We start from the raw sequence: 22756 nt of genomic DNA on the forward strand, positions 1-22756 counted from the left end.
ATCATAAATTTGAAAGGATGGAAAATTATTTACCTTATCATTTAGCTAATTCATCAATAAATGTCCCTGTTTTGTGCAGAACCTCACTTTCACTGTGACTGAAGCACACATAAACACAGCTGTACAACCCACAGCACCTTCTAGCTGCTTGCCTGTTTTTTAATGTTGGTTTTTTCACTCACAGAAAAATTTGACCACATGCACAGGTGCATGCACACGTACTGTACTGTGCCCTTTTTGGAAAAAAAGAAAAAATCAATGTCAGTTTCACAGCTGCACTTCAGAACACTGGCTTCAAGATAAAGTTCACTGCCAGTCACAGCATCTGACGATGACCTTGAGCTTTACTGTGTCCCACAGTATGTAAAGTCAAGGTGCAAGTATTTTAGGGTAGAATATGTATGTATCATATCAAATGTAACTCACAATACAGCTGATAGTATAAAGCAATAAAAAGAAAATGAGGGTGCAGGCTTCACACACAATTTATGCATGGCAGGATTTGAACTAAAGGGGAGCAAGTGGCAACTGAGCTCCCCTGAAAGCAATAAAAATTTCAATATGGCAGATGAGGGGGCACATACTAGAGCAGAGGTGATATTCACCGTCTATTAATGCATATTGCAGCTTAACTGATGTAGATTTGTGTGCTACAGTCGTGTGAACACTATATGCAGTTTGTGGTTGAGTTAAGAAAAACAAAGCAAACAAAACTGTGAAAACTTCTTGTATGCATCAAAGGAGATTCAAAATCTTATCACTTTAACACTCTTTAAACACTTTGACATTATGGTTTCCTACACTTCCATTCCTCTGTCTTTCTTACTCATTTCAAAATGTATATCTTTAAACAGTTTCTCATGGGGAAGGATCAACTGGTGCAGCCAAATGCAGCCATCTGTGCTCCTCTCGACTATATCCCCTGTGAATGTGCTAAAAGTATTAAAGTCGACAATTTTTAGGGTAAATCAAGTATAACAAAACACACACACAAAAAAAGGATTGCATTAAGCTGAGGATTTGCACACATACATTAAGCTTGTAGGCGGTTGCATCCCCAGTTTTCTTAGCATTAGAATGTGTAATTTTACTCCAACGTTTGACTACCTGCATGATCTGAGTGATGATGTGTTGCACTGCTGATAATCAGGGAGTTGTTTGCATGTTGCATGGCTGCCTTCTGTTTGGTACTCATCTGATACTTACTGTTGACGCAGCCAGCTTCATCACTGTAGTCTGGACAGTCATGAACTTTATTACACTGTTTGGTGCCATGGATACAGGAGCCATCACCGCACTGGAACTCATCAGGCCGACATGTAAGTAGGGCTGAGAGACACATATCAGACACGCATATGTTAGAATTAGGTGAGGTGTTACGTTACGATTACAGTAGAAATATGATTTATCTATGAGAGGATGCGAACCTGGAGGCTCAGAACACAAATACAGAGCATTTTCAAAAGTACACACTATCACATTCAGCCCATCATTTCTCTTCCTCTTCTGTGTCTCTGAAGATGTACACGTATGAGCACAGTATGCATTTTGTTTCATTCCTCAGGCCAACTCGGAGTGCGTTCCAATCCAAGAGTAATCGGTCATACGCAACCCCTACCTGTGCAGAAAAAAGCCCCAGTGGAAATGAAAACCAGGAGGGTATTCATTCACTGTCTGAGGGAAAACCCACATCTAGTGACCTACTGAGCACGTGCGTATGCGCAAGTGTGTATAGGTTTTTTTTTTTTTTTGTGCTTGCTCTAACAGCGGAGGGCAGGTTTATTTAACTCATCCGTCTTTTTAACTGGCTGTTTAATTATTCATGTGTTGTGTTTTGGACTAGCTTTGCCAAGGGAACGAAGGCAGACATGATCAATTGCCGTGGAGGCCACAAAAAAAAAAAAAATGCGTGGCACACAATCACTGTATCAGGAAATATGGCATGAAACACACCAGCCGCACGCACTGTTTCACACCAACACAGCACACGGCCTCAAATTTAAACATGAGCTGTAGGTGAGCAGACACGTACAGACACATGAAATGACCGACCGTAAATGCATGTGTGCAGCAGGAGGTGTGCACATTTACATGAGCAAACAGGGGAGCTGACTCAAGACTTTTGGCGCTCAAAAAGAGAAAATAAATAAATAAATGGAGACAAACACATGTTAATGCTAAAATCAGCAAAGTGTGGAAGACATAATCCTGTGCCATCACAAAATGTGCTGATTCTTTCAGCCAAATGATTGGGATCTGAGCTCAGCTAATTATGATAAATCCCCGGGATGAATAGTAATAATAATGGATTGCCATCTGCAGAACTGGTGGCAGGAGGGAAAGGAGAGAAGCGACGAGAGATACAATTTGACCATTTCTCATTTACATTAACCTCCCGCCACCCCGCTCACAGCATGTCTATGAAATAACAGAAGATTATTGAGACAGATGTTTCAAATAAGATGGGCGATGATACCCAGGGGACGGGTCTGTGGGAATGAGCCGAGCCTGACGGAACAGAGGAGGAGGAGGAGGAGGAGGAGGAGGAGAGAACAAACTGCAGCGATGCAATGATTCTCACATTTCTCATTTACATTAAAATGTTGCACCTCCCTCAGCTGAGCTCCGTTCTCATTTGCATAACACAGACATCTCAAACTAATACATCTCATTTGACACAAACCAACACCCGCCCACTTGCATTCACACTATGATGAGTGTGCACACAGACCCAATCAAATACATATAGAACCTGCAGCTCCTGTCTCATCATATTTGGGAAATAGTGAACAAGGTCATTGAGACAGATGGTTCCACAGACACATGTAGACCAGGCAAGACAACTTGACTTGATGTCACTGTCAGAAATGAGTATGCAATTATGCTCCTGGGTTTGTTCTTCTTTATGTAGGCCTACTCTGCATTATTCATGCTGTGATTCCCACATAAAACCCTTAATCATATCTGGACCTGGAAAACAGAATTTTTTAATCATATCTTGTTTAGTAAGCTAGCTAGCAAACGAGGTGCAGCTTTTCAGAGCAGATTTAAATCGGTAATGAGGCCAACAAGCTGGACTACTTGTTTAGCTTAGTATAGCTAAAGCTACACCCTAGTTAGGCTGGTCAAATCATAGAGAGGGGTCAATTATTTCAGAAAACCCCTTAATACGAGTTGAAGGATCGGAATAGCCTACCAAGCATATATATATTATTCTTCCAGAGAAGATGAAATGGAAGTAGGAATATAGATTTAAAGACCGCAAGGGTTTGAGTGACTGAATGCTTCTATATGACTGTGATGCTTATTTGTGTATCGCTTTTAACCTTGTTGACACATTATATTTAAATCAAAGCCAATCCCATCAAACAGTGCATACCTACATATGTATTTGGATCTCAAAGACAATAAATAATAATGACCTACTGGCCTTTTGAAAATGTGTCTGGAGTACAAAAATCATTGCCATGGAGAGATGAGAAGATTTTAGAGAGTATTATTATACAGTATGTGCAGTGGTCAATATATGCAAACAGCTGCTTGTGCCTTGGTATATATGGTTATTCCATTTTAGAGTTACAGAAGACTGGAGTGTTTTTGAGTGTTGCACCAACCCTCCATGACTGTGATTATTTCAGCTCCAGCAGGTGCACGTGCATGAAATTCTTCATATCTGTGACTGTACGTGTAAGCACAGATGTTTCCTTTATGTATGTCTGTTAAAGCCTTGTGAAAGCGTAAGTGTGTATGTGTCTATGTGTGTGTGTTTGATGTGTGGCAGCACAGTGTGCTTGTATCATGTCATATGTGTGAGGCTGCTGTCATCTCCCTGAGTGGTGTGTGGGAGTGTGAAAAGGAGACCAGATGGGGGTCTCGCTTGATGAAGGACCTTCACCTCCCACACGTGCATGCACACACACACACATACACTCGTGCAAACAAACACATACGGTCAAATGCGCACTAAGAGGTTCTCCTTCTGCTTCTGCAGATCACATGGTTGCATGGCAACACACTCCATGGATCATCATGATAAAGTTTGCATTGATCTTCCTTCAATCATTTGGTGCCACAACAAGATTTGTCACATAGTCTTTGTTCAGAATACACAGCATGTCAGCCTTTGAACTAGAGTCTTTTAGTAGTGGGGAGCCACACACATTGTTCCACAACAAAACATGCATTACTGTGGTTATCCATTAATCGGCTTCATTAAAGGCTGAGGCTGGTATTAACTTTTTATTACTACAGCACCAGCCAACAATGAACATAACAAGTACTGCTCATGGCCTTTGTGCTATAGAACCGATAAATTACATAAAAGAACCATAACATTGCAATTGGAAGACATATTCCTTCATTACAATGATCACTACAAATGTAATTTATTGTGAATTATAGGTGTAATTTATAATTATTTTTCTCAGTAAATCAAACCAGAGAAGCGGCATCTGTGAGCATGTGCAGTGACGTCACGGCCGCTCTCGGGAGACTGAAAATCATCAAGTTGTTTCAGAGTAACTACACCGGCTATGTTCATTTCAATTAAGGAATATGTCAATGGTACGACTCTTTTATGGATTTTAACAGTCATTCTGAACAACACTGGAGTTTTATGGCGCTGGGGAAATGGTGTATTACGCTGTGCTAACACAGAGAATTCTTAGTAGGACCTATTTGGGCTCTTGGGGCTTTTTTCACTTATGCACTCATTGGCTCACTTATTATTCACCCAGTTGACTTACGACAGTTTGCTTCATCAGATTTATCCTTGCAGTCTGCGTCTCCATCACACTTCCAGTTCATGTGGACACACTCCCCACTCCCACACTGGAACTCGCCCACCGGGCAGCGAGGTTTCTGGGGCTCCGTCCTTCGGCTGCAGCGCTCCATGGACTCGTCCGACTTGTCCTTGCAGTCCGGGTCGCCGTCACAGCTCCACAGGGCAGGGATGCACTCGGAGTCATTGCAACGGAACTCATGCTGACCGCAGGTGGGAGCAGAGCACTTCTCCTCATCGCTGGCGTCCCCGCAGTCGTCATCGCCATCGCACACAAAGATCGGCGCCAAACACTTCCCGTTACGGCACTGGAAATCTTTGGAGGGGCAGGCCTTGGCATCTGCAGAAGGTGGATGAGAAATAGAGGATGTTAACATGTTTCTTTCATTTTGATTATCATTATTTATCAACTATTGTATGTCTTTTATATAAACTACTACTGTATATAAGTATGATTTTTCTTTTGCTAATAGAGTGAAACTAAAGTCAACTGTCAAATAAAATATACATCCACTTAAAGTTAACGTTGGTGCATATGGGAGAAGATGAGAGAAAAATATGAGTTAGAGAACAGATATAGTTAACTTATCACCGCATATATTCAAGCTCCTTGGGGGAGCAGGAATATATGGAGTAATATATCTTCCACCTCTCCTCTGGAGGAGGAATGAAAGACATTGCTGGTGTTAAAATTTAGAGTTAATGAGCAGAGGGCAATTCCAGATATTCCTCCTTTGCTCTTGGGTTTTTGGTGTCTGGTGAGAGTAACAGAAAAAGTTTGATCTAAAGTCAAACTGGTTACGGTGCATGGAGCGAAGGGGCGCGCCTTTAAAGTACAAATTCCTTGGAAGTGTGGCAGAGCAATGTGTAGCAGGTGGAGGAAGAAAAGAGGATACGCAGTGGCTGTTAAAGAGCTAGGAAAAAAACAACAACAAAAAAAAAAAAACACAGGTACACGTGCCTCATGGGGAAAGCATATATTATGAATTATTCAAGAAAAATGAACATCATCTCAACTGCAATCACAAAATCTCAACCCTTTAACCAATGAGTGCGACTGTTATTACATTAAAAACACACCGGATAAACATGATGCTGACCATATTTAGCACACAGTCGAGAGCATATGTGCAGCAGAAGTCCAGAGTGTCGAAACGGGTGTATAATGAGCAGAGTGGGGGGACAGCTGCAGGTGCCTGCCGCAGTGCAGAACCCCCCCCCCCCCAAAAAAAAAGAAACTCCAGGAGTGTTTGTGTGTGTGTTTGTGAATATTTGTGTCAGAATACCTGTGGAGACTGTGTATATTTGTCTGTGCAAGTGTTTATTTCATCTTCCGCAGTAGCTCAAGGCTTCTGACGGCTAAGAAATTATCACAAAAAGTATGATAAATAATATTTCAGCATTTTATGTTTTGCATGTGTGAGTTCTTATGTATGTGTGTTTGTGTTTTACTGCCAAACAGCATGTTTCCTCTTCGCCGTATCCCAGCAGTGACATTATCCAATTCTAGCCATGTTGGACAAATCAATTTAAATCATGTATTCGGCTAAAAAAAAAACACTTGTCCTTTGATGTAACTCTCTTCTCTGGGCGACAGATATAACCACTCTCCCCTCTCTCTCTCTTTCTCTCTCTCTTTCTCTCTCTCTCTCTTTTACCTACCCACACAGAACGCTAAAGGGACTCATTATGATAATAGGCTATTGGATTCCCTGCTAGCTATTACTGCTAGCATGCTAATCATCCCCACTCAGATCTAAGTAATTTAATTAACATGAGCACATAAACAACATCAGCAGCATCCCGGCAGAAGCTCAGGTGGTTTGGGGGTCACGTAAGGTGTTTGTGCAAACAAACACTTGGGCAAATAAAGTGATTAATTGAAAACAAAAAAAAACTTTCCCTACAAACAAGAGGCATTTTTCTTATGAAAATTATACACATATTTTGCATCATCCCAGAGGGTAATAATGTGTTGCTACTCCGACTAAACACCTTTGTTTTTATGCTTTAAAGAGTTTTTCATCAAAGCAGAAAGCTTGGTCAGTTTGCTATCAACAGCAAGGCCGGGATAAGCAGCTTGTTAGTCTGGTTCCCATTGGAATACTGAGCTATAGCAGTAGCTTCATTTTCACTACAGGAACAAGGCAGGTGGTTTGTGGTTCATCAAATTTGTGTCTTGTCGATAAAAACAACTTTGGCTTGAGTTTGAAATTCACAGGAACAAAGGCCGCGTTAAACACACCCTCCCACAACATCCTGTAAGAGTAACATGAGGTTGGGGCATCTCTTCTAGGTTTTCCCCCATCTTCAGTTACTTCCTTTGTTTCTGATCTGAGTAATATGGAAAATTGGGGAAGCAATATACACAGTATATACATAGGAAACTGCTTTTTAAACCATAGTTGTGGAACACTTTGTATGTATAGTAATTTTAATGTTTTGGCATTTCAGAATTATCATTTGATCATTGGCATTATTCATTAACTATGACGTTTTTAAAGTAGATTTATCAAAATAGGGTCTTTAATAAATTTAAAATGGCACATCACTGTGTCTTCAATTACTGGTAAAATGTTGTTAAAATTGCATTTCTTTTCACAAATTAGTGGCATGAGTGTTCAGCTTATATCTCAGATCACTGGTGTTGTCGGTGCTAATGTCCATATTTCCCATAAATAAAAGAGAAGAAAAGAACTTCCCGATGGTCTCATGGAAGATCTCCGATTCTGTCAGCACTGAAACATCACCACATACTGTATAACATAGTGGAATTTGCCACTTTCCAGGGAGAACTTCCAGAGCACAGGGGCATGTCATTCGTATGTTACTTCAGTTCCCTTAATCCCGTCACCTGGCTACGTCAAAGCTGACACACACCAAGACTCAGGCGGTGAAGACGGCCTTTCAGTTAACTCAGACCAAAACCAATCCTCAGAAAGAGAAAAGGGGGGAGATTGGACGGGAGACAGGTGCTCAGGGAGGCACGTAGGCTGGTAAATTCATTGATAGATGTGAGATGTCCTTTCCAATCTAAAGGGACCCATCCCCACAACAGCAGGCAAGCAGATATAATAGCAGATAAAGGCAGAGAGGATAGATGGTCGGATGTGAGGGGAAGCAGACTAGATTCAATGGGAGTCAACAGACTTAGCAATAGTAACCATTTGTTAGAGTAAAATTCAAAATAAAACAATGAATGCTATGCATTATTGATAATGGATGTCTCAAAAATCCTGTTTGATTCAACAAATAACAGAGATCTACCCTCTGTAGGATTTATTAGAGGAAAGTTTTAAAAAATGAGACTTGAAAGGAATCAGATTGTGTTGTGGGAGACTCTTGACAGTTAATTAACCACATCTGTCCAATAGATTATTCTACCAATTACAATTTTAAATAGGTAATCAGTAATCTGTAACTGATTACATCTTGACAGTAACCTTCCCCACCCGCAGGTGAATGCGTTTAACTCGGGGTCAAAGCTTTCTATCCATCCATCCCCAGACCCTTCACTGGACAGCTAATAGATGGAGCAGGGAGATAGGGCACAGCTCATTGACCTTGATCTGAAGGAGAATTGAACTCTCTCCCAGCATGCACTATTCTATAGCAAGCATCTATGTATACACACACACACGCGCACAGAAAAGATATGTAATCTCTACTTAAACTCACGTAAACAGGCACACGCTTACAGGTGGACATGCTCAGATATGCACCCAAACACAAGTAATGTGAAAACACTAGACACATACATACATACACACACACACACACACACACACCTGACTTCAACCTTTGTCTGTGAGCCACTGGGTTTAATGTTTCTGGAGCGTGGAATCCAATCAGACTCTGGTCTCACATGTCAGCCACTGAGCCATGATGTGGGAGCATGTATACGTGTGCACAAGCACACAGACACACACACACACACACACCACACACACACACACACTCTAGCCCACATACGTACGGCTGCGTACAAACCTCAGTTCACCAGGTGTTCTCTCAGAAAAGCAAGCTGAGGATAACAGATCAACTCCAACCACCAGAAATGGAAATAAAATATCAACTTCACAGCAATGTGTAAAGTGCTGCATTTAGACAATAAGAGAAGCACACTCACTCTACAATCAGCTGAAAACAGACAGCAGCACCTCAAGGCATTTTGGTGGAGACTAGGCCTAATGGGCCGTACAGTAGACAAGCAGCATGTTCATCTACTCGATGGAATATCAATATGTACGCCTTATATTTCACACGAGAGCATCAATAAAAACCAAATCCGCAGTGAGTCAAGCATGCCTTGTACTGTCAGATACACAAGGGTAATCACAAACAAATCACCATCTATATTCATGAGAATTGATGAAAGAAAAAAAAAATCCAAAAGAAGAGGAAAAAATTATGTTCAATTATTCAATATTTATCATAATGCCCAAACCCAGACCATATCCTGCACTTCAGGGCGTGTTTTCATCAGGGCGGTGGAGTATGAGTACCCAGTGCTTCAAAAAATGATTTTCACGTGGACTGAGGAGTTTCCACACTAGTTATGCTGGGTAAAGGGTAACTTGAGACTGGTGTTGTTGCATGACCTGTCACTTTGCCCACTCCATTCTCCACCGAAACCCTAAGCTAATAAAACAGGATCGCCATACACAAAAACAAAGGCAAAATGTCATGTACTCGGAAAAAAAAATATACGCTGTTTTATCTGAAAGAGCTAAATGTCATTTTCAGCAAAAATGCTCCTGTAGCATCAAGCACAAAGAGGGACTGCAGCAGAGGACATATAAATATACACCCTATTTGTGCGAATTATTGTTACTTTCTGTCAGTTTGCTCACAGTTTACATGCGCAGTGACAACTGATGAATTGAAACTAATGGTGCAATGCAATGTTTCCTAAACAGCAAGTGAGCTCTCCCTCCAGGTCTCACCAAGACGGCTGACCCACATTCACCACCACCAATGTTTGAGAGGAAGTAAAGTATTTAAGGTAAAATCAGTGTGCAATTACTTGATAACGCCTCTTTTTACAGCCACCGACGAACAAAATTACAGGTTGTCAATTTTTAAAGCACTGCTGAATGAAATGAAAACCCTGACTTAATAAATTCACAAATTTCACATCATTTTCTTGCACTCCAGATCTCCACAGCGCTCAGACACATCTACATGTATTGAGTCAATGTTTTTAGTACAGTTACCTAATGTAGCATTTGCTATGTATCAGGCATCATTACCCTTGATACCATTAAAGCAGCAAACCGTCAACACAGGAAAAGTGCCAGAGGCGTTGGCATCCCTGCATCTGTACCAATATGGTTGTGTGTTGTACAGGTCTGGAAATGTTAACGAGTCCTGTAGTCGAGGTCGTAACACTGAGGAGTTGTGTGGGAGAAAGAGGGGGAGGACAAGAGGGAGGAGAGGTAGTTTTAAATTATACTTTTGATGCAACACATACTGCAGGAGAGCCAGAGAGGCCCCTGCATGACTGTGTGTGTGTGTGTGTGTGTGTGTGTGTGTGTGTGTGTGTAGACAGATGCAGACAAGTTGACATGTAGTCCCTCTCCAGGGCTCTCACAAAGTGTTTATCAGTGCTTTGGCTACATTAGACCTTTGAAGCATTGACGCGAGAGGATAGACGCATGCACACACAGACACGCACGCACGCACACACACACACACACACACACACACACACACACACACACACGTGACCACCAGACAGACGGGCCCTGAGCCCTCAGTTCTGTGACTCGCTGTAACATAAAAGTGATCCTCTTTTCCTAATGGAATAGACAGATAGACAGTGAGGAGAGATGAAATTCAAAATAGATTCATCATTGACTGACAAACAGAAGGCAGCTTGAGAAAAAATTCACTTTCCAACAGCCTGTCCAAATGGGGTTTACCAGGCACAGAGCCGACGGTACACGTTTGGTGCATTGGTGGGAATCTAACATGTCAGTCATCTCTTTTGGTTGGAAGATATGAAAAAAAAAGACATAGGCCTAAGATGGTGCTACTGAAGACACAGTACTTGTATTGCATTTTGCCATACAGTGAACATTTACTAGAAGCACAAATGTGTAATACTAGCACACTCATTTCACTTTAATAACATTATTCAGGATTTTCCCCAACGAAATCTGTTAAACCCTCTTAATGGAACAAAGTCAAGCCAATGCCTGCTGATGCAGCGAACAACTCATTTTCTCTGTTTGTGATTAGTTTGAACTTGGTTTTCAATAAAGTTCACTTTAGCCAGCAGTGCAGAAAACGCCTGACGGAGTAAGGAAAAGAAGATGCAGGAGTGAATGTAGCTGTAGAGATGGAAGGTGAGCTATAATGTGGTTTTGGATTTGCAATTACCTGAATAATAATCTTCGATCACATTTGTTCAGAGAAATCCAGGTAAAAAGCAAGTGTATCATCTTCTATGTTAAATATTTCCCAGAAAAAGCTATCTACAGTCTATCTGAATGAGGCTTACCACTTTTTAGGCCTGAAATTTTACATACTAAAATCCGCACATATCAATGGAAATAATTTGCATCAGTGAATTGGTCAAACCCCAACCTCGAGCACATGTGTGTCAGCAGAACTACAGCATCTGCATTATTAGGAACAATAAACTGATAGAACTAAACAATCACAAAAAATATTGGCTTTAACTTAACATCCACTTCAATCTTCCAAATAGAGTCTTTCTACCAACTATGCTGGTTAGACTGTCTTTGCTCAGAGTAAAAACATGTCAAACTAACTGTGAAATGCCACTGACAATAAAACCTTGATGTAGTGTGGCAGTGGAGCCTGGGGAATCCAAGTGAAATGGCAGCTTAGATGAAGGGAAGAATTGCACAAAATTCACAGAGAGACTGAAATTCTCTATGTACCCTGATTGGTATACACCAGGGAAAGACTTTCTCTTAACCACCTTCATGATGAGTGGGGACTATGGGGATTGCACACACACACACACACACACACACACACACACCCACACACACACACACACACACACACACACCCACACACACACACACACACACACACACACCCACACACACACACACACACACACACACACCCACACACACACACACACACACACACACACCCACACACACACACACACACACACACACACCCACACACACACACACACACACACACACACCCACACACACACACACACACACACACACACCCACACACACACACACACACACACACACACCCACACACACACACACACACACACACACACCCACACACACACACACACAGACACACACACAGACAGACAGACACACACACACACACACACACACACACACAGCCCAACAGGGATGGTGTACTGAATAGAACAGGGTATTTCAATAGCTCAATCACTGTGCCATCTGACAGCAGTTAAGACCTGAATATTAACTGCCACACAAGCAATCACAGTGGATTGAATGTCCATGTACGGTATGTGTGTGCAGGTGGTGTGTGATGGATGTCCTTGTGTGCCTCTGTGTACATGTAGGCGTGCGTATTGACAGAACGTGCATTGTGGATGCCATTAGTCACAACATTTCATAATTCACAGGATTTAAGCCATTAAATGTAAAATGTGACATGGCCATCACTCCACTCACATGGCTCCACACAGTCTTAAATCTTATCAGTAACCCCTGTCCCCTCTACACACACGCACACACACACACACACACACACACACACACGAGCACACAAGTGTTAACACACACACACACACACACACACACACACACGGAGACGCACACTCCTGTCTGGAAAATAATTGCATTCCCTCAGATAATTGTCAAGTGGTAAAACTATGAATACATCGAAAATAGGCCATTGTCATTAAGTGTGATGATTACATCTCGACAATAAATACACAATCCTGCATTTTACCATGGGTGTTGCATGATAATGACATAATTACCATTTGTTCTTTTTCATGTGTGATCTCTATCCACAGCAAAAACCATGTTTCCTTCACCATATTACAATGTGTCTTAGAACTAACACACTATACTGTGTCTTCACTAGAAACCCATAGTCCCACCCTACCGCCAGGCTGGCTTCGGCTGCAGCAGGTTTGATACCTTTTTAATTGGACCGTCTTGAAAAAATGATTCAAAAGTTTTCTAAGCTAAAACATTTGATATGCAGTATATCAATATATATGTTTAAACTACATGTTTAAACTTTACTGAAAAATTGCAGTGCACTATCAAAGTCTAATGAGAGTTGTTGTTGACCCAGTAATTGTTGTATTGTATCTGTTAAAATGACAAGGTGGTCACATTTGAACGGCAAGTGCAGTAACTTGGCTAGTACATGAGCTATACTAGATAGTTGCTAATCATTACTAGCTAGTTAGCAAGTACTAACTTTAGTAGCTAGTAGCCATAGGTAACAAAGACAAAACATTTTTAAAAATCTTTTTAAAGAGACTAATGAAAAAGTTTGTAAAAACATACATTGTGGGACAAGGCTTTGAGAACAGTCACTTGCCTGATGTGCAGTGGGTCCTAGGCTGTCTATGGATTAATACTACTAGTCAGGAAAGCAGCGACAGATCCTCCCTCTGTGACTGTTCTATGTTAGGAGCAAAGTTGTGTTTTCACAAGTATGCTTCTCCGTCATCTGCATGTGATATTGAATGTGTGTGAGTGTGTGAGTGTGTGTAGTGTGCGTAGTGTGCGTAGTATGCAGGGGAAAGGACGAGGTTGGGGGTGAAAGAGAAATGAGCAATGTCCTTAAAGCTATTGAAGAAAACGGTCTGCATGAGTCTGAAGTTAAGTGAAACTGCCTCTGGGTGCACAGTGAGCCTGTTTGTGTGCTGGCGCTCCATTACATTACACCTACGCACACAGTGAGAGCAGTCAAAGGATTATAAATGAAGGGGGAAGTAATGGGAAGAAACTCTGGGACAAGAGGCTACCAATCCACGTCTATGTAGTCAGCTCCTCTTGTGGAAATGTGGGTGAAGCAAGATAAAAGCAGCACTACAACTACACGTTTTGGATGACTATATATAGGGTTTTTCTCATATATACACAAATGTTCACACACATGCACTCACATACCACATGTGGGTGGACTCTTCTTCGTCCTCTTTGATCTGTTATCAAATAATGGAATATAAGTTGCATTTACCATAGCCTAGAGCAAGGACGAAAGGACTTATGTGTTGCATGTGTGTATATGCCTGAGGGAGGGGATGCAGGTTTACATGTTCATGTGTAGCCTATGTGTGTTCATGTGTGTACAATTTGTATCACATCGTGTTCACTTAGGATGTTTCCTTCATACAGAACTCACTTGAGCTGACAAACTTGTATTTCCCCATGCAAACACTTAAGATGTGCCACTTAAGATGTGCTCCCCTCCTATGTTGCCCACAAGATTAACACACACACACACACACACACACACACACACACACACACACACACACACACAATGTCTCCCTCTCCTCTGCCCCTCTCTGCCCTGCCATAAAACACCAACTACCATATCCCTGGTGAGCATCGATCCAGCAGCAGCTTGCTGTAATGTAACATAGTAGCACAGGCTGATGTTAAAAGAGCAACAGGTCTCCAGGGCCTGCAGGAGCCTCTCTGACTATTGTCTGTCTCTCTCTGTCTGCCTGTCTTTCTGTTTGTCTCCTCTTTCTGTCCTAGCCAAAAAAAAAAGAAAAAAAAACAGCTGTGTATGCAGGGCCAGTGCTAACAAAGATAGAAGAAACAAAACTGATGCGATCCAAATGAAGTAAAAATGAAAGAGAAAGGCACCAAAGAAAGATTTTCCAGATGACCTACACATTTGTGAAAAGGAGAAATGAAAAAAAAAAACACCGCACAGAAAGTATCCAGGCCAAGGATCAAACCTGAGTCTTTACTGCTGTGAGATGACAGTGTTAACCTTTAAACCATGCTGCACTGTAACAGCCAGTGTTACATACAGTAGTTTGTTGAGGATTTTAAATGGCTGCAAGAGTAATACACATTAAGATCGTCCTCTGGCTTCTCTCTGTCCACTGACCCAGCGAGATAGAAGTGCTATTTGTTTCATGCATTCCTACTGTGCAACTGTATTAGTGTGTGATATTGAGGCCGTGTCTGGGGGCTTACATATGAGACAGTAGTTGAAGTGGGTGCTGTGTAGGTGCTGGTTGATGTAATAAAGGCAACTCCATTATAGCTTGTATGTAAGCATGATAGCCACACTGACATGATTACAGTTTTTTCATAGCTCTCTAAGGATCAGAAATCGCCTGCCTGTGTGATACAGATGAGCTGCTGCTAGCACCGGGTTAGTACACAAAGATGAAAATACTAAAGAGAGGGAAGGACACGGGGAATGAGTAAGGAAGATCCACATTAAAGAGAGAAATATAGTTTCGGTATCAAAAATTCCACTTTTTTCCCCAGGTAATACTGACACAAACACAACACTAATTAATGTTTCAGGAAATCATTTCCCTTGCAGGTATACAATTTTACTAACTCAATTTAAATCTTAATTTCCGACCCTGACACACAGTTTTGTTTCTATCAATATGCGTCCATGACGCCTGTTAGAAGTAAAGGTAAAATCAATTATACAAGTGTCTATTCTCATTCAAGTGTGCGTGATCTTATTGGGTTTGTATGTAGAGATATAAACTTCTCTGGTGATCAACCTTAAGCTAGCTCGCTCAGCGCCTTAATGGGACGCACTCACCCACACATACAGAGACATTAATTTACACAGTCCAATTTGTTGAGATTAAAGGTTGAATGGTGAGCAGGTAAAGAATACATTTCAATTATGTTGTGTTTTAAATCTTTGCTTCATAAGAAAGAAAAAAAAAACAAAAAGCAAAATTAGTATTCAACAAAGACAAGGGAAACACCCGCTTTGCCCAAGCATGAAAAATTATGTTTTACCTACACACACACACGCTGAAGCATGCAAACACACAACTAGCTTCAGCTGTGTGCCTGAATAAACACGATTTCGCATTAACATAAATTAAAGACTCATAAACTTTCTTCAGAGGCCTCCTTTAAATGTAATAAAGAACCTCTCTTCCTGGATCCATGTTTTATTCAACATTTGGATATGCTCAATTAGCATCCCTAATTAACGTTAGCTGTACTCCAATTGTAGCTGCCGCGGGAGGGAGATATTGGAGGGAAAGGATAGGAGATCAGAGGTGGAGGAAGCAGGAGGGGGGGTTTGGTGGTGAGGAGGAGGGTGAAGAGATAGATTGAAAGGGGGAAGGGGTGAAAACAGCACATTTCAGAAGGGAAGTATATTTTGTAGGGGTTAGATGATTGCATGAATGTGTGTTTGAGGGTGTTAAAGCAAACACACATTCAAACTATAATGTTATAATGCAAACACACATTCAAACTATAATGGTCACTGAACATTATAGTTTTAATATTCTTCATGAAAACATTCATGAACATGCCAGCGTTAAACTGATTTTGCATGGAAGCACAAGCTCCCAATAAAACCTACATATCTCTTTTATTAGCTGACATTTCTGCTGTTTTACCAAAGGCCTGAATGACTGTGTCTGCCTATTACTGATAACCCTGAGTGGTGGCTTGTGTTGCAGAAATGTTAGCATTACCAAAGAGTCCGGCCGTGCAATTCATACATGTTTTCCACTATCAACTGCTATCAGGCTGCTTCGTTACATAGCTGTGCAGTGTTATCTGCACGCTCAATGCTCATTTGTTTCTTTGTTATATCTGCAACTGTAACATCAAGAGTAAATCAATGTTCCAAGAATAATAAGTGTAACAGCAGCAGGATAATTAGGTTTGTGTTGGTCTGATTTATCTTTACACCTCTTCTGTTTTAATAAATACATAGAGCCGAGAGCCGAGTGACAGCAGAGGAAGAACTTAGATTGATATGTCTGATGTATGATTTTTTTTTATGCTTGTGGTGATGAAATGTTTGCAAATATTTGTATTACTCTTCTCCTTTGTCTGAGCCTCACCATCGTGCTGTCTCTGTGTGAAACCAACTATTTATTTTTAGAATGATTCTTGTCATTGTTAAATATGAAGGCAAAACCAATTTTTTTGGTGGAATAGCTGTAACAGACAGAAAGAAGAAAGCCATCTGCTTTTGGGCAATGGAGAAAAAAAAAAGAAAAACAAACATGGAAAAACAGGTATAATGCAGCATAGGTATCCAAAAAATCTAATAATATGACAAAATAGAGCGTGATAATTTTTTAACAGATGTTTCGATGCTGTTTTGCTGTTATTCAGTCGGTCTCTGTTTAATTTTGTATTAAAAATCTGCAAACACTTTTGTAAATAGCAACTCTCTCTAAAGAAATCTAAGTTCATGCTTTGTATATTATCTGGTTTTGCAGGCTGAAGGGGTCTATCATTCAAATAACTATATTCATGCCAATAGTGAAAACAAAAAAAGAATATAGAATTGCCAACATACACACACCACTATACATACATACATACATACATACAGAAAAAACATCATGAGAAAAACACACATATGTATATACACATCACACTAAAAGCTGTGAGCAATTGACATTAAATAGCCTTTTTAGTTAAAGTATTCTTTGGAGGTGTCCATGATTACTTGTTGCCCACTCCTGATTGTGCTCACACGTTATTTTACCTACATTGTGGGACAATAACAAAGTGAAGTGTTGTTATGTTTGCACATCTAATTAGTGAAAATTCACTTCAGCTTTATATAACGTATAATAATAATAATAATAATAATATATATATATATANGCTTTGTATATTATCTGGTTTTGCAGGCTGAAGGGGTCTATCATTCAAATAACTATATTCATGCCAATAGTGAAAACAAAAAAAGAATATAGAATTGCCAACATACACACACCACTATACATACATACATACATACATACAGAAAAAACATCATGAGAAAAACACACATATGTATATACACATCACACTAAAAGCTGTGAGCAATTGACATTAAATAGCCTTTTTAGTTAAAGTATTCTTTGGAGGTGTCCATGATTACTTGTTGCCCACTCCTGATTGTGCTCACACGTTATTTTACCTACATTGTGGGACAATAACAAAGTGAAGTGTTGTTATGTTTGCACATCTAATTAGTGAAAATTCACTTCAGCTTTATATAATGTATAATAATAATAATATATATATATATTTATATATAAGGAAAATGAGTCCAGTGTGTGTCTGATGAAGTGGACTCTGGTGTGTGAACCCAGGCACATGATGAACCCCTTAATATTCATCACTGCCACCTTCGTATTTAAATGATAGATCAAAAGCTGATCTCTACAGGTTATTATAACAGCAGGAGTCCCATAACACACACACATATACACTCAAGGCCTTGGGCGGGAAATCAATTACCATCAAGACCTGTATGAAATATTTCACAGCTGTATTAATCACTTTATTTTCCACTGCAATAAGAGACAGGGGCTCGCACAGGTCAGACAGATGAAAGGCAATGGAAGGAACACATGATCAGTGATTTTCCTCCGTGGAATTAAAAGAGAATAAGAAAGTGCAGGTGTCTGTGATTGGCATGGAAGAGAAGAAAGAAAAGGCTATTCTTTTAAGGCAGTTTATGTTACACATCAGAGGGACAGAGACGGTATGTGAACAGTGCTGTGGCCACTCAGGTTACATGATTAAATCAACAATTTTCATTAGGTTGCAGCCACAAACTCCCTAATGTGATCACTCTGTGTACAAGCTAACAACTAACAACAGACAGACAGGAGATGGATGAGAGGGCAGAGGCACACAGAGAGAAACAATCAGAGGGAGGGAGAACAAAGAGGGAACATGAAGGAACAAAGAGAAGTGAGGAAATGCTTCTATCACCTGTCAAGAAAAGTTTAAACTCCACCTTTGAAATGCAGCAAAATGGAGATAAATTTCAAGTGTTTGCATCAGCCGGGTTGAAACTAATACTGTAAATAAGCTTTCTGAATGTCAAAAACATTTACAATGGCAAAACTGGAATCTGATAAGGGTGATTTCTTACAGGGCAGGCTGCTGGTCTTCTACAGTTGTAATGTTGATCACATTTTGTGCATTTCTGGGAAACTGCTGTGGGTAGTAAGACTTCACAACTTTTGATATATTGGGGAAGGTGCCACTGTGCTTACAATACAACTCTGCCTGTTGTTAACATTACATTAAACAGGAACATCTTTATAATAGTATTTAAAATATAATAATATATAATCTGCTTTTGTGTAGATTTGTATTGTTATATTACCACGGTACCCCCATGATATACAATAGGATGAGATTGCAATCTCTAAATTAAAATGAATTAATATGCATTCATTATCTATTATTTATCTAAATTGCCTCTTCAATTGGTAAAGTTAATTAAAAATGGTAGTTTCACTTTATTATCTTGTTTGAGAGAATTTAACGGCATCCAGGAGAATTCTTAAGAGTGTGTATGTTCATGTATGTGTGTGCCGCACACTGTACATGCATGTGCACTCAGCATACAAGTATTTTATGCATCACTTTCAGCATGAGAATGTATGAATGTCGCAGTGCCTGGGGGATGATGGCAACCTTATGGAAAAAGATGCATCACACACATACACATACACAAACAGCCTTGTAATTCTATCCTCATGAACACTCCCGCCCGCTACATTCACTCTCCAATTCACACTGCAGTAGCCCCTTGTAGAAGTGACCAGTGGTCAGACCAGAGTGACCTCACTTTCAGTCCAAAAAAATTTAATCACTCTGAAGGTCTGAGACTCACAAAGACACCCACATAGATATTTATACAGAAATTCTCTGTGCATATACATTTCCTATCTAACAGAACCCAGGTTTAAAGGGCATATATGACATGCAATCTATATACTTCAAAAAAACGCTGTGTGTGCATGTGTTCGTCTGTGCATGTGTGTCTGCCACAGGCTTACAATCAATAATGCTATAGGCCAGATGTTTACGCTGATGGAAATCAATGCCCTTTTTACGGCTTTGATACCAGCTGTGAGGACGCAGGACAGGACATGTGAGTATAGTATAGATGTGTATAATTATACAACAAAGTGTGAAGGCGTTACAGATGAAGCGATGTGAGTGTGTTTGTGTGTATGCCTGTGGTTTGTTCACAGAGCTACTCTGTAGTTTTTTTTATAAAGCTAACCAACAGCCTAGTCTATGTGCATTTGAAGATTTCTCTCTATCCGACACTACAATATGACGTCCAATCCTGCAGAATGATTAAAACCAAGACAGAAACATGTTGTGTGATACTTTTTTAAAAGAGTAATCGTGTCACATGTATTGATTATATGGAAAAGTTTACAGTATTTTGCAACAGAAATCAGTTTGAACTGTTTTGTTTTTTCTTTAAACAGTCTTATTCTGACAGTAGGACAAAGATGCTCTGTGTGTATGAGAGTGTGTGTATATGAGACAATGGGCTCTATTTTAGGTTTTAAAGGGGCTAACAGGTGCAAATATGAAACAATTCACCAATCTCTAACCGACCCCTGACACACCCACACATGATTTATATAAGTAATGTTATTCATGATCCCGTCTGTTTATGCAGTGAGGGTGCACCACTTGCCTGGAACTGTGACAACACTGAAAGCGTGCTACCACACCCTCTGCACACTTTGCATGACACACTTGACCAGGCACTGTACTCTGTGCCTTCATTCACAAAAACAAAGCCCTGCTGTGTGTGTGACACTGTGTTTGTCTCGGTGTGAGTATGATTTTGAACATCCATCTATGTAAATATACTGTGGGACAAACTGGTGTTCAGGACACACCTTCACAGAAACACATGCAAGATAAATAACCGGTTCCCCCTGCTGTAAAACACCACTGGCCCGACTCTCCCAGTCTGCACACTGGCCTGCTTTTCCCCCATTTCCAGCTCATTAAGCAACAGCCAAGAACAAGGACAAGATTGTGGGGAGGAAAAAATAGATCCTGTTTGACATCTCTAGACACATAACACAGAAAATATATATAAATAAATGAACAGATGAAACTTTCCACTTTTTTGCCAGCTAATGACGTCAAGTTAGAAATACTGATTACAATTAGGACCAAATCTTAACTGAATCTTAAAATATGCAATACTCTAGGTGACAGATAAGAGAGTATATGGAAAATTTTTACATTTGCTTTGCGTTATCTGATACTGGGTAAAAGCAACATATCCCCAGTTTTATTTAACATATTCTTTTAGATCTGGACTTAAATCTGTCAAATCACATCCTGCAACACAGTTATTACCAAAACAGGAAGTCTCATAATACTACATTTCTAGGAATATTATCACATAGGACTTTTAGCTTTTTGCTTTCTTCCCACCCCTGGCATTACTCATGTGTTTTTCTATGTATTATTATTAATTATTATTATTATTATACATTATTATTAAAGAAATAGCTATTGAATATTATACATTATAAGACAAATAACAAGTCCAGTCATGTTTAATTGAGTGGGTAGGAAAATATACTATTTGTATTGTCTACTAATCAGAGGACTGACATAGGACTAATACTTAAAACTTAATAATTATATAACCTTTTACTGCTGTAAACAAACAGCAGTAAAAGGGCACTCTGTGCTGATAACTCTGGATAGACTAATGATCATTTAACCTACTGCAGAATCATTTTCTACACCACCTCCGCTGCCAACACCCAGTGGGGATAGGAATTTCACGTAAGAACTGTTTACTCATTCCCAATTATTTCTGGGTAATAAAGTTCTTCATTAGCAAGCAACAGAAAGAAGAACAGTTGTGAGCAGGTAGTGACCTGTGAAGCCTCGAATTTAGACTATTTATCTGAAACCTTTTCAGACTTTTGCCCTCAGTGAGCAACATGAAAGTTAAGGTGAGTTCAGATGAAGCTCAGAATGGAAACTGTTCTCTCTTCTTGTCCCCCCTCCCCCGTCCCCTATTTCCCGCAGCCACCACAATCTTACCTGCAGCGCACTGCTCCTCATCGGCCCCGTTCTCACAGTCCCTCTCTCCGTCGCATCGCCATGACAACGAAACACATTTGCTGGCAGCCCCTCCGCAATCAAACTTCTCCGGTGGACAGGTCTGTCGGCCTGTTGTGAGGGGGAGGAGGTGAAAGACGAGGGAGAAAGAGCGCCGAGGGGGGAATGTAGGGATGGGAAAGGAAAATGGAGAGACAATGAGAAAGTTTGGGGAAACGGAGGGAAGAAAAGAGGATCGAAGAGGGATGAAGAATGAAGGCAGGGGGAGTAAAATGAGAGAAGAAATGGGGAGGAGGCAAAAGATAGAGAGAGAAGGGACAGCCAGTCAATGAAACAGTTTGATAACTTAGTTATCTTGTTGCTCAAATCGATTCCCTCTCAAAGGTCTGCAATTAAACTAGACACAGAGCGACAGAGGAACAAAGAGGCAGGAACACTGTCAGGCAGACACAAAGCCAGGAAAACATACACACATAAACAAACAGAAAAAGACATGAAACATGAGGAATATACACATAAAACAAGACAGATGAGCACTATTTGGTGTGTGTTTGTAGCCATGTGCACATCAGGGCTGCTAATTTTCATTATCAGTTGATGCATTGATTATTTCTTTTTATTAACGGCTCAAGCACTAATAGCTAAAAAAGGCTCCATCGAGATCCAAGAGCTCAAAGGCTTTACATTTTGCCTTTTTAACACACACACACACACACACACACACACACACACACACACAGACACACAGACACACAGACACACACACACACACACACACACACACACACACACACACACACACACACACACGCTGATGGCAGTGAGATACCAGACAAGGGACTGGTCTAACCATTGGAAGCAACTTGGCTTTCAATGTCTTGTTCAAGGACACGTAGACACAAGGACTCGTGGAGCTTCCTGTGGC

At 40.4% G+C, this 22756-nt stretch overlaps 1 protein-coding gene across 1 annotated transcript in view; it reads right to left on the reverse strand.

Moving 5' to 3' along the window:
* Positions 1–22756, reverse strand: part of LOC111221492 (low-density lipoprotein receptor-related protein 8-like) — a 167402-nt gene that overhangs the window by 39872 nt on the left and 104774 nt on the right. Inside the window, exons 4-6 of the mRNA XM_022744908.1 lie at positions 21814–21942; positions 4746–5120; positions 1207–1329 (exon numbers count right to left, since the gene is read on the reverse strand). Of these exons, the coding sequence (XP_022600629.1) occupies positions 1207–1329; positions 4746–5120; positions 21814–21942 (627 nt within the window). The remainder of the gene's footprint in view (positions 1–1206; positions 1330–4745; positions 5121–21813; positions 21943–22756) is intronic.

This window comes from Seriola dumerili, unplaced genomic scaffold, assembly GCF_002260705.1.
Source record: "Seriola dumerili isolate Sdu_G_001 unplaced genomic scaffold, Sdu_1.0 BDQW01000002.1, whole genome shotgun sequence".
NCBI lineage: Eukaryota > Metazoa > Chordata > Actinopteri > Carangiformes > Carangidae > Seriola > Seriola dumerili.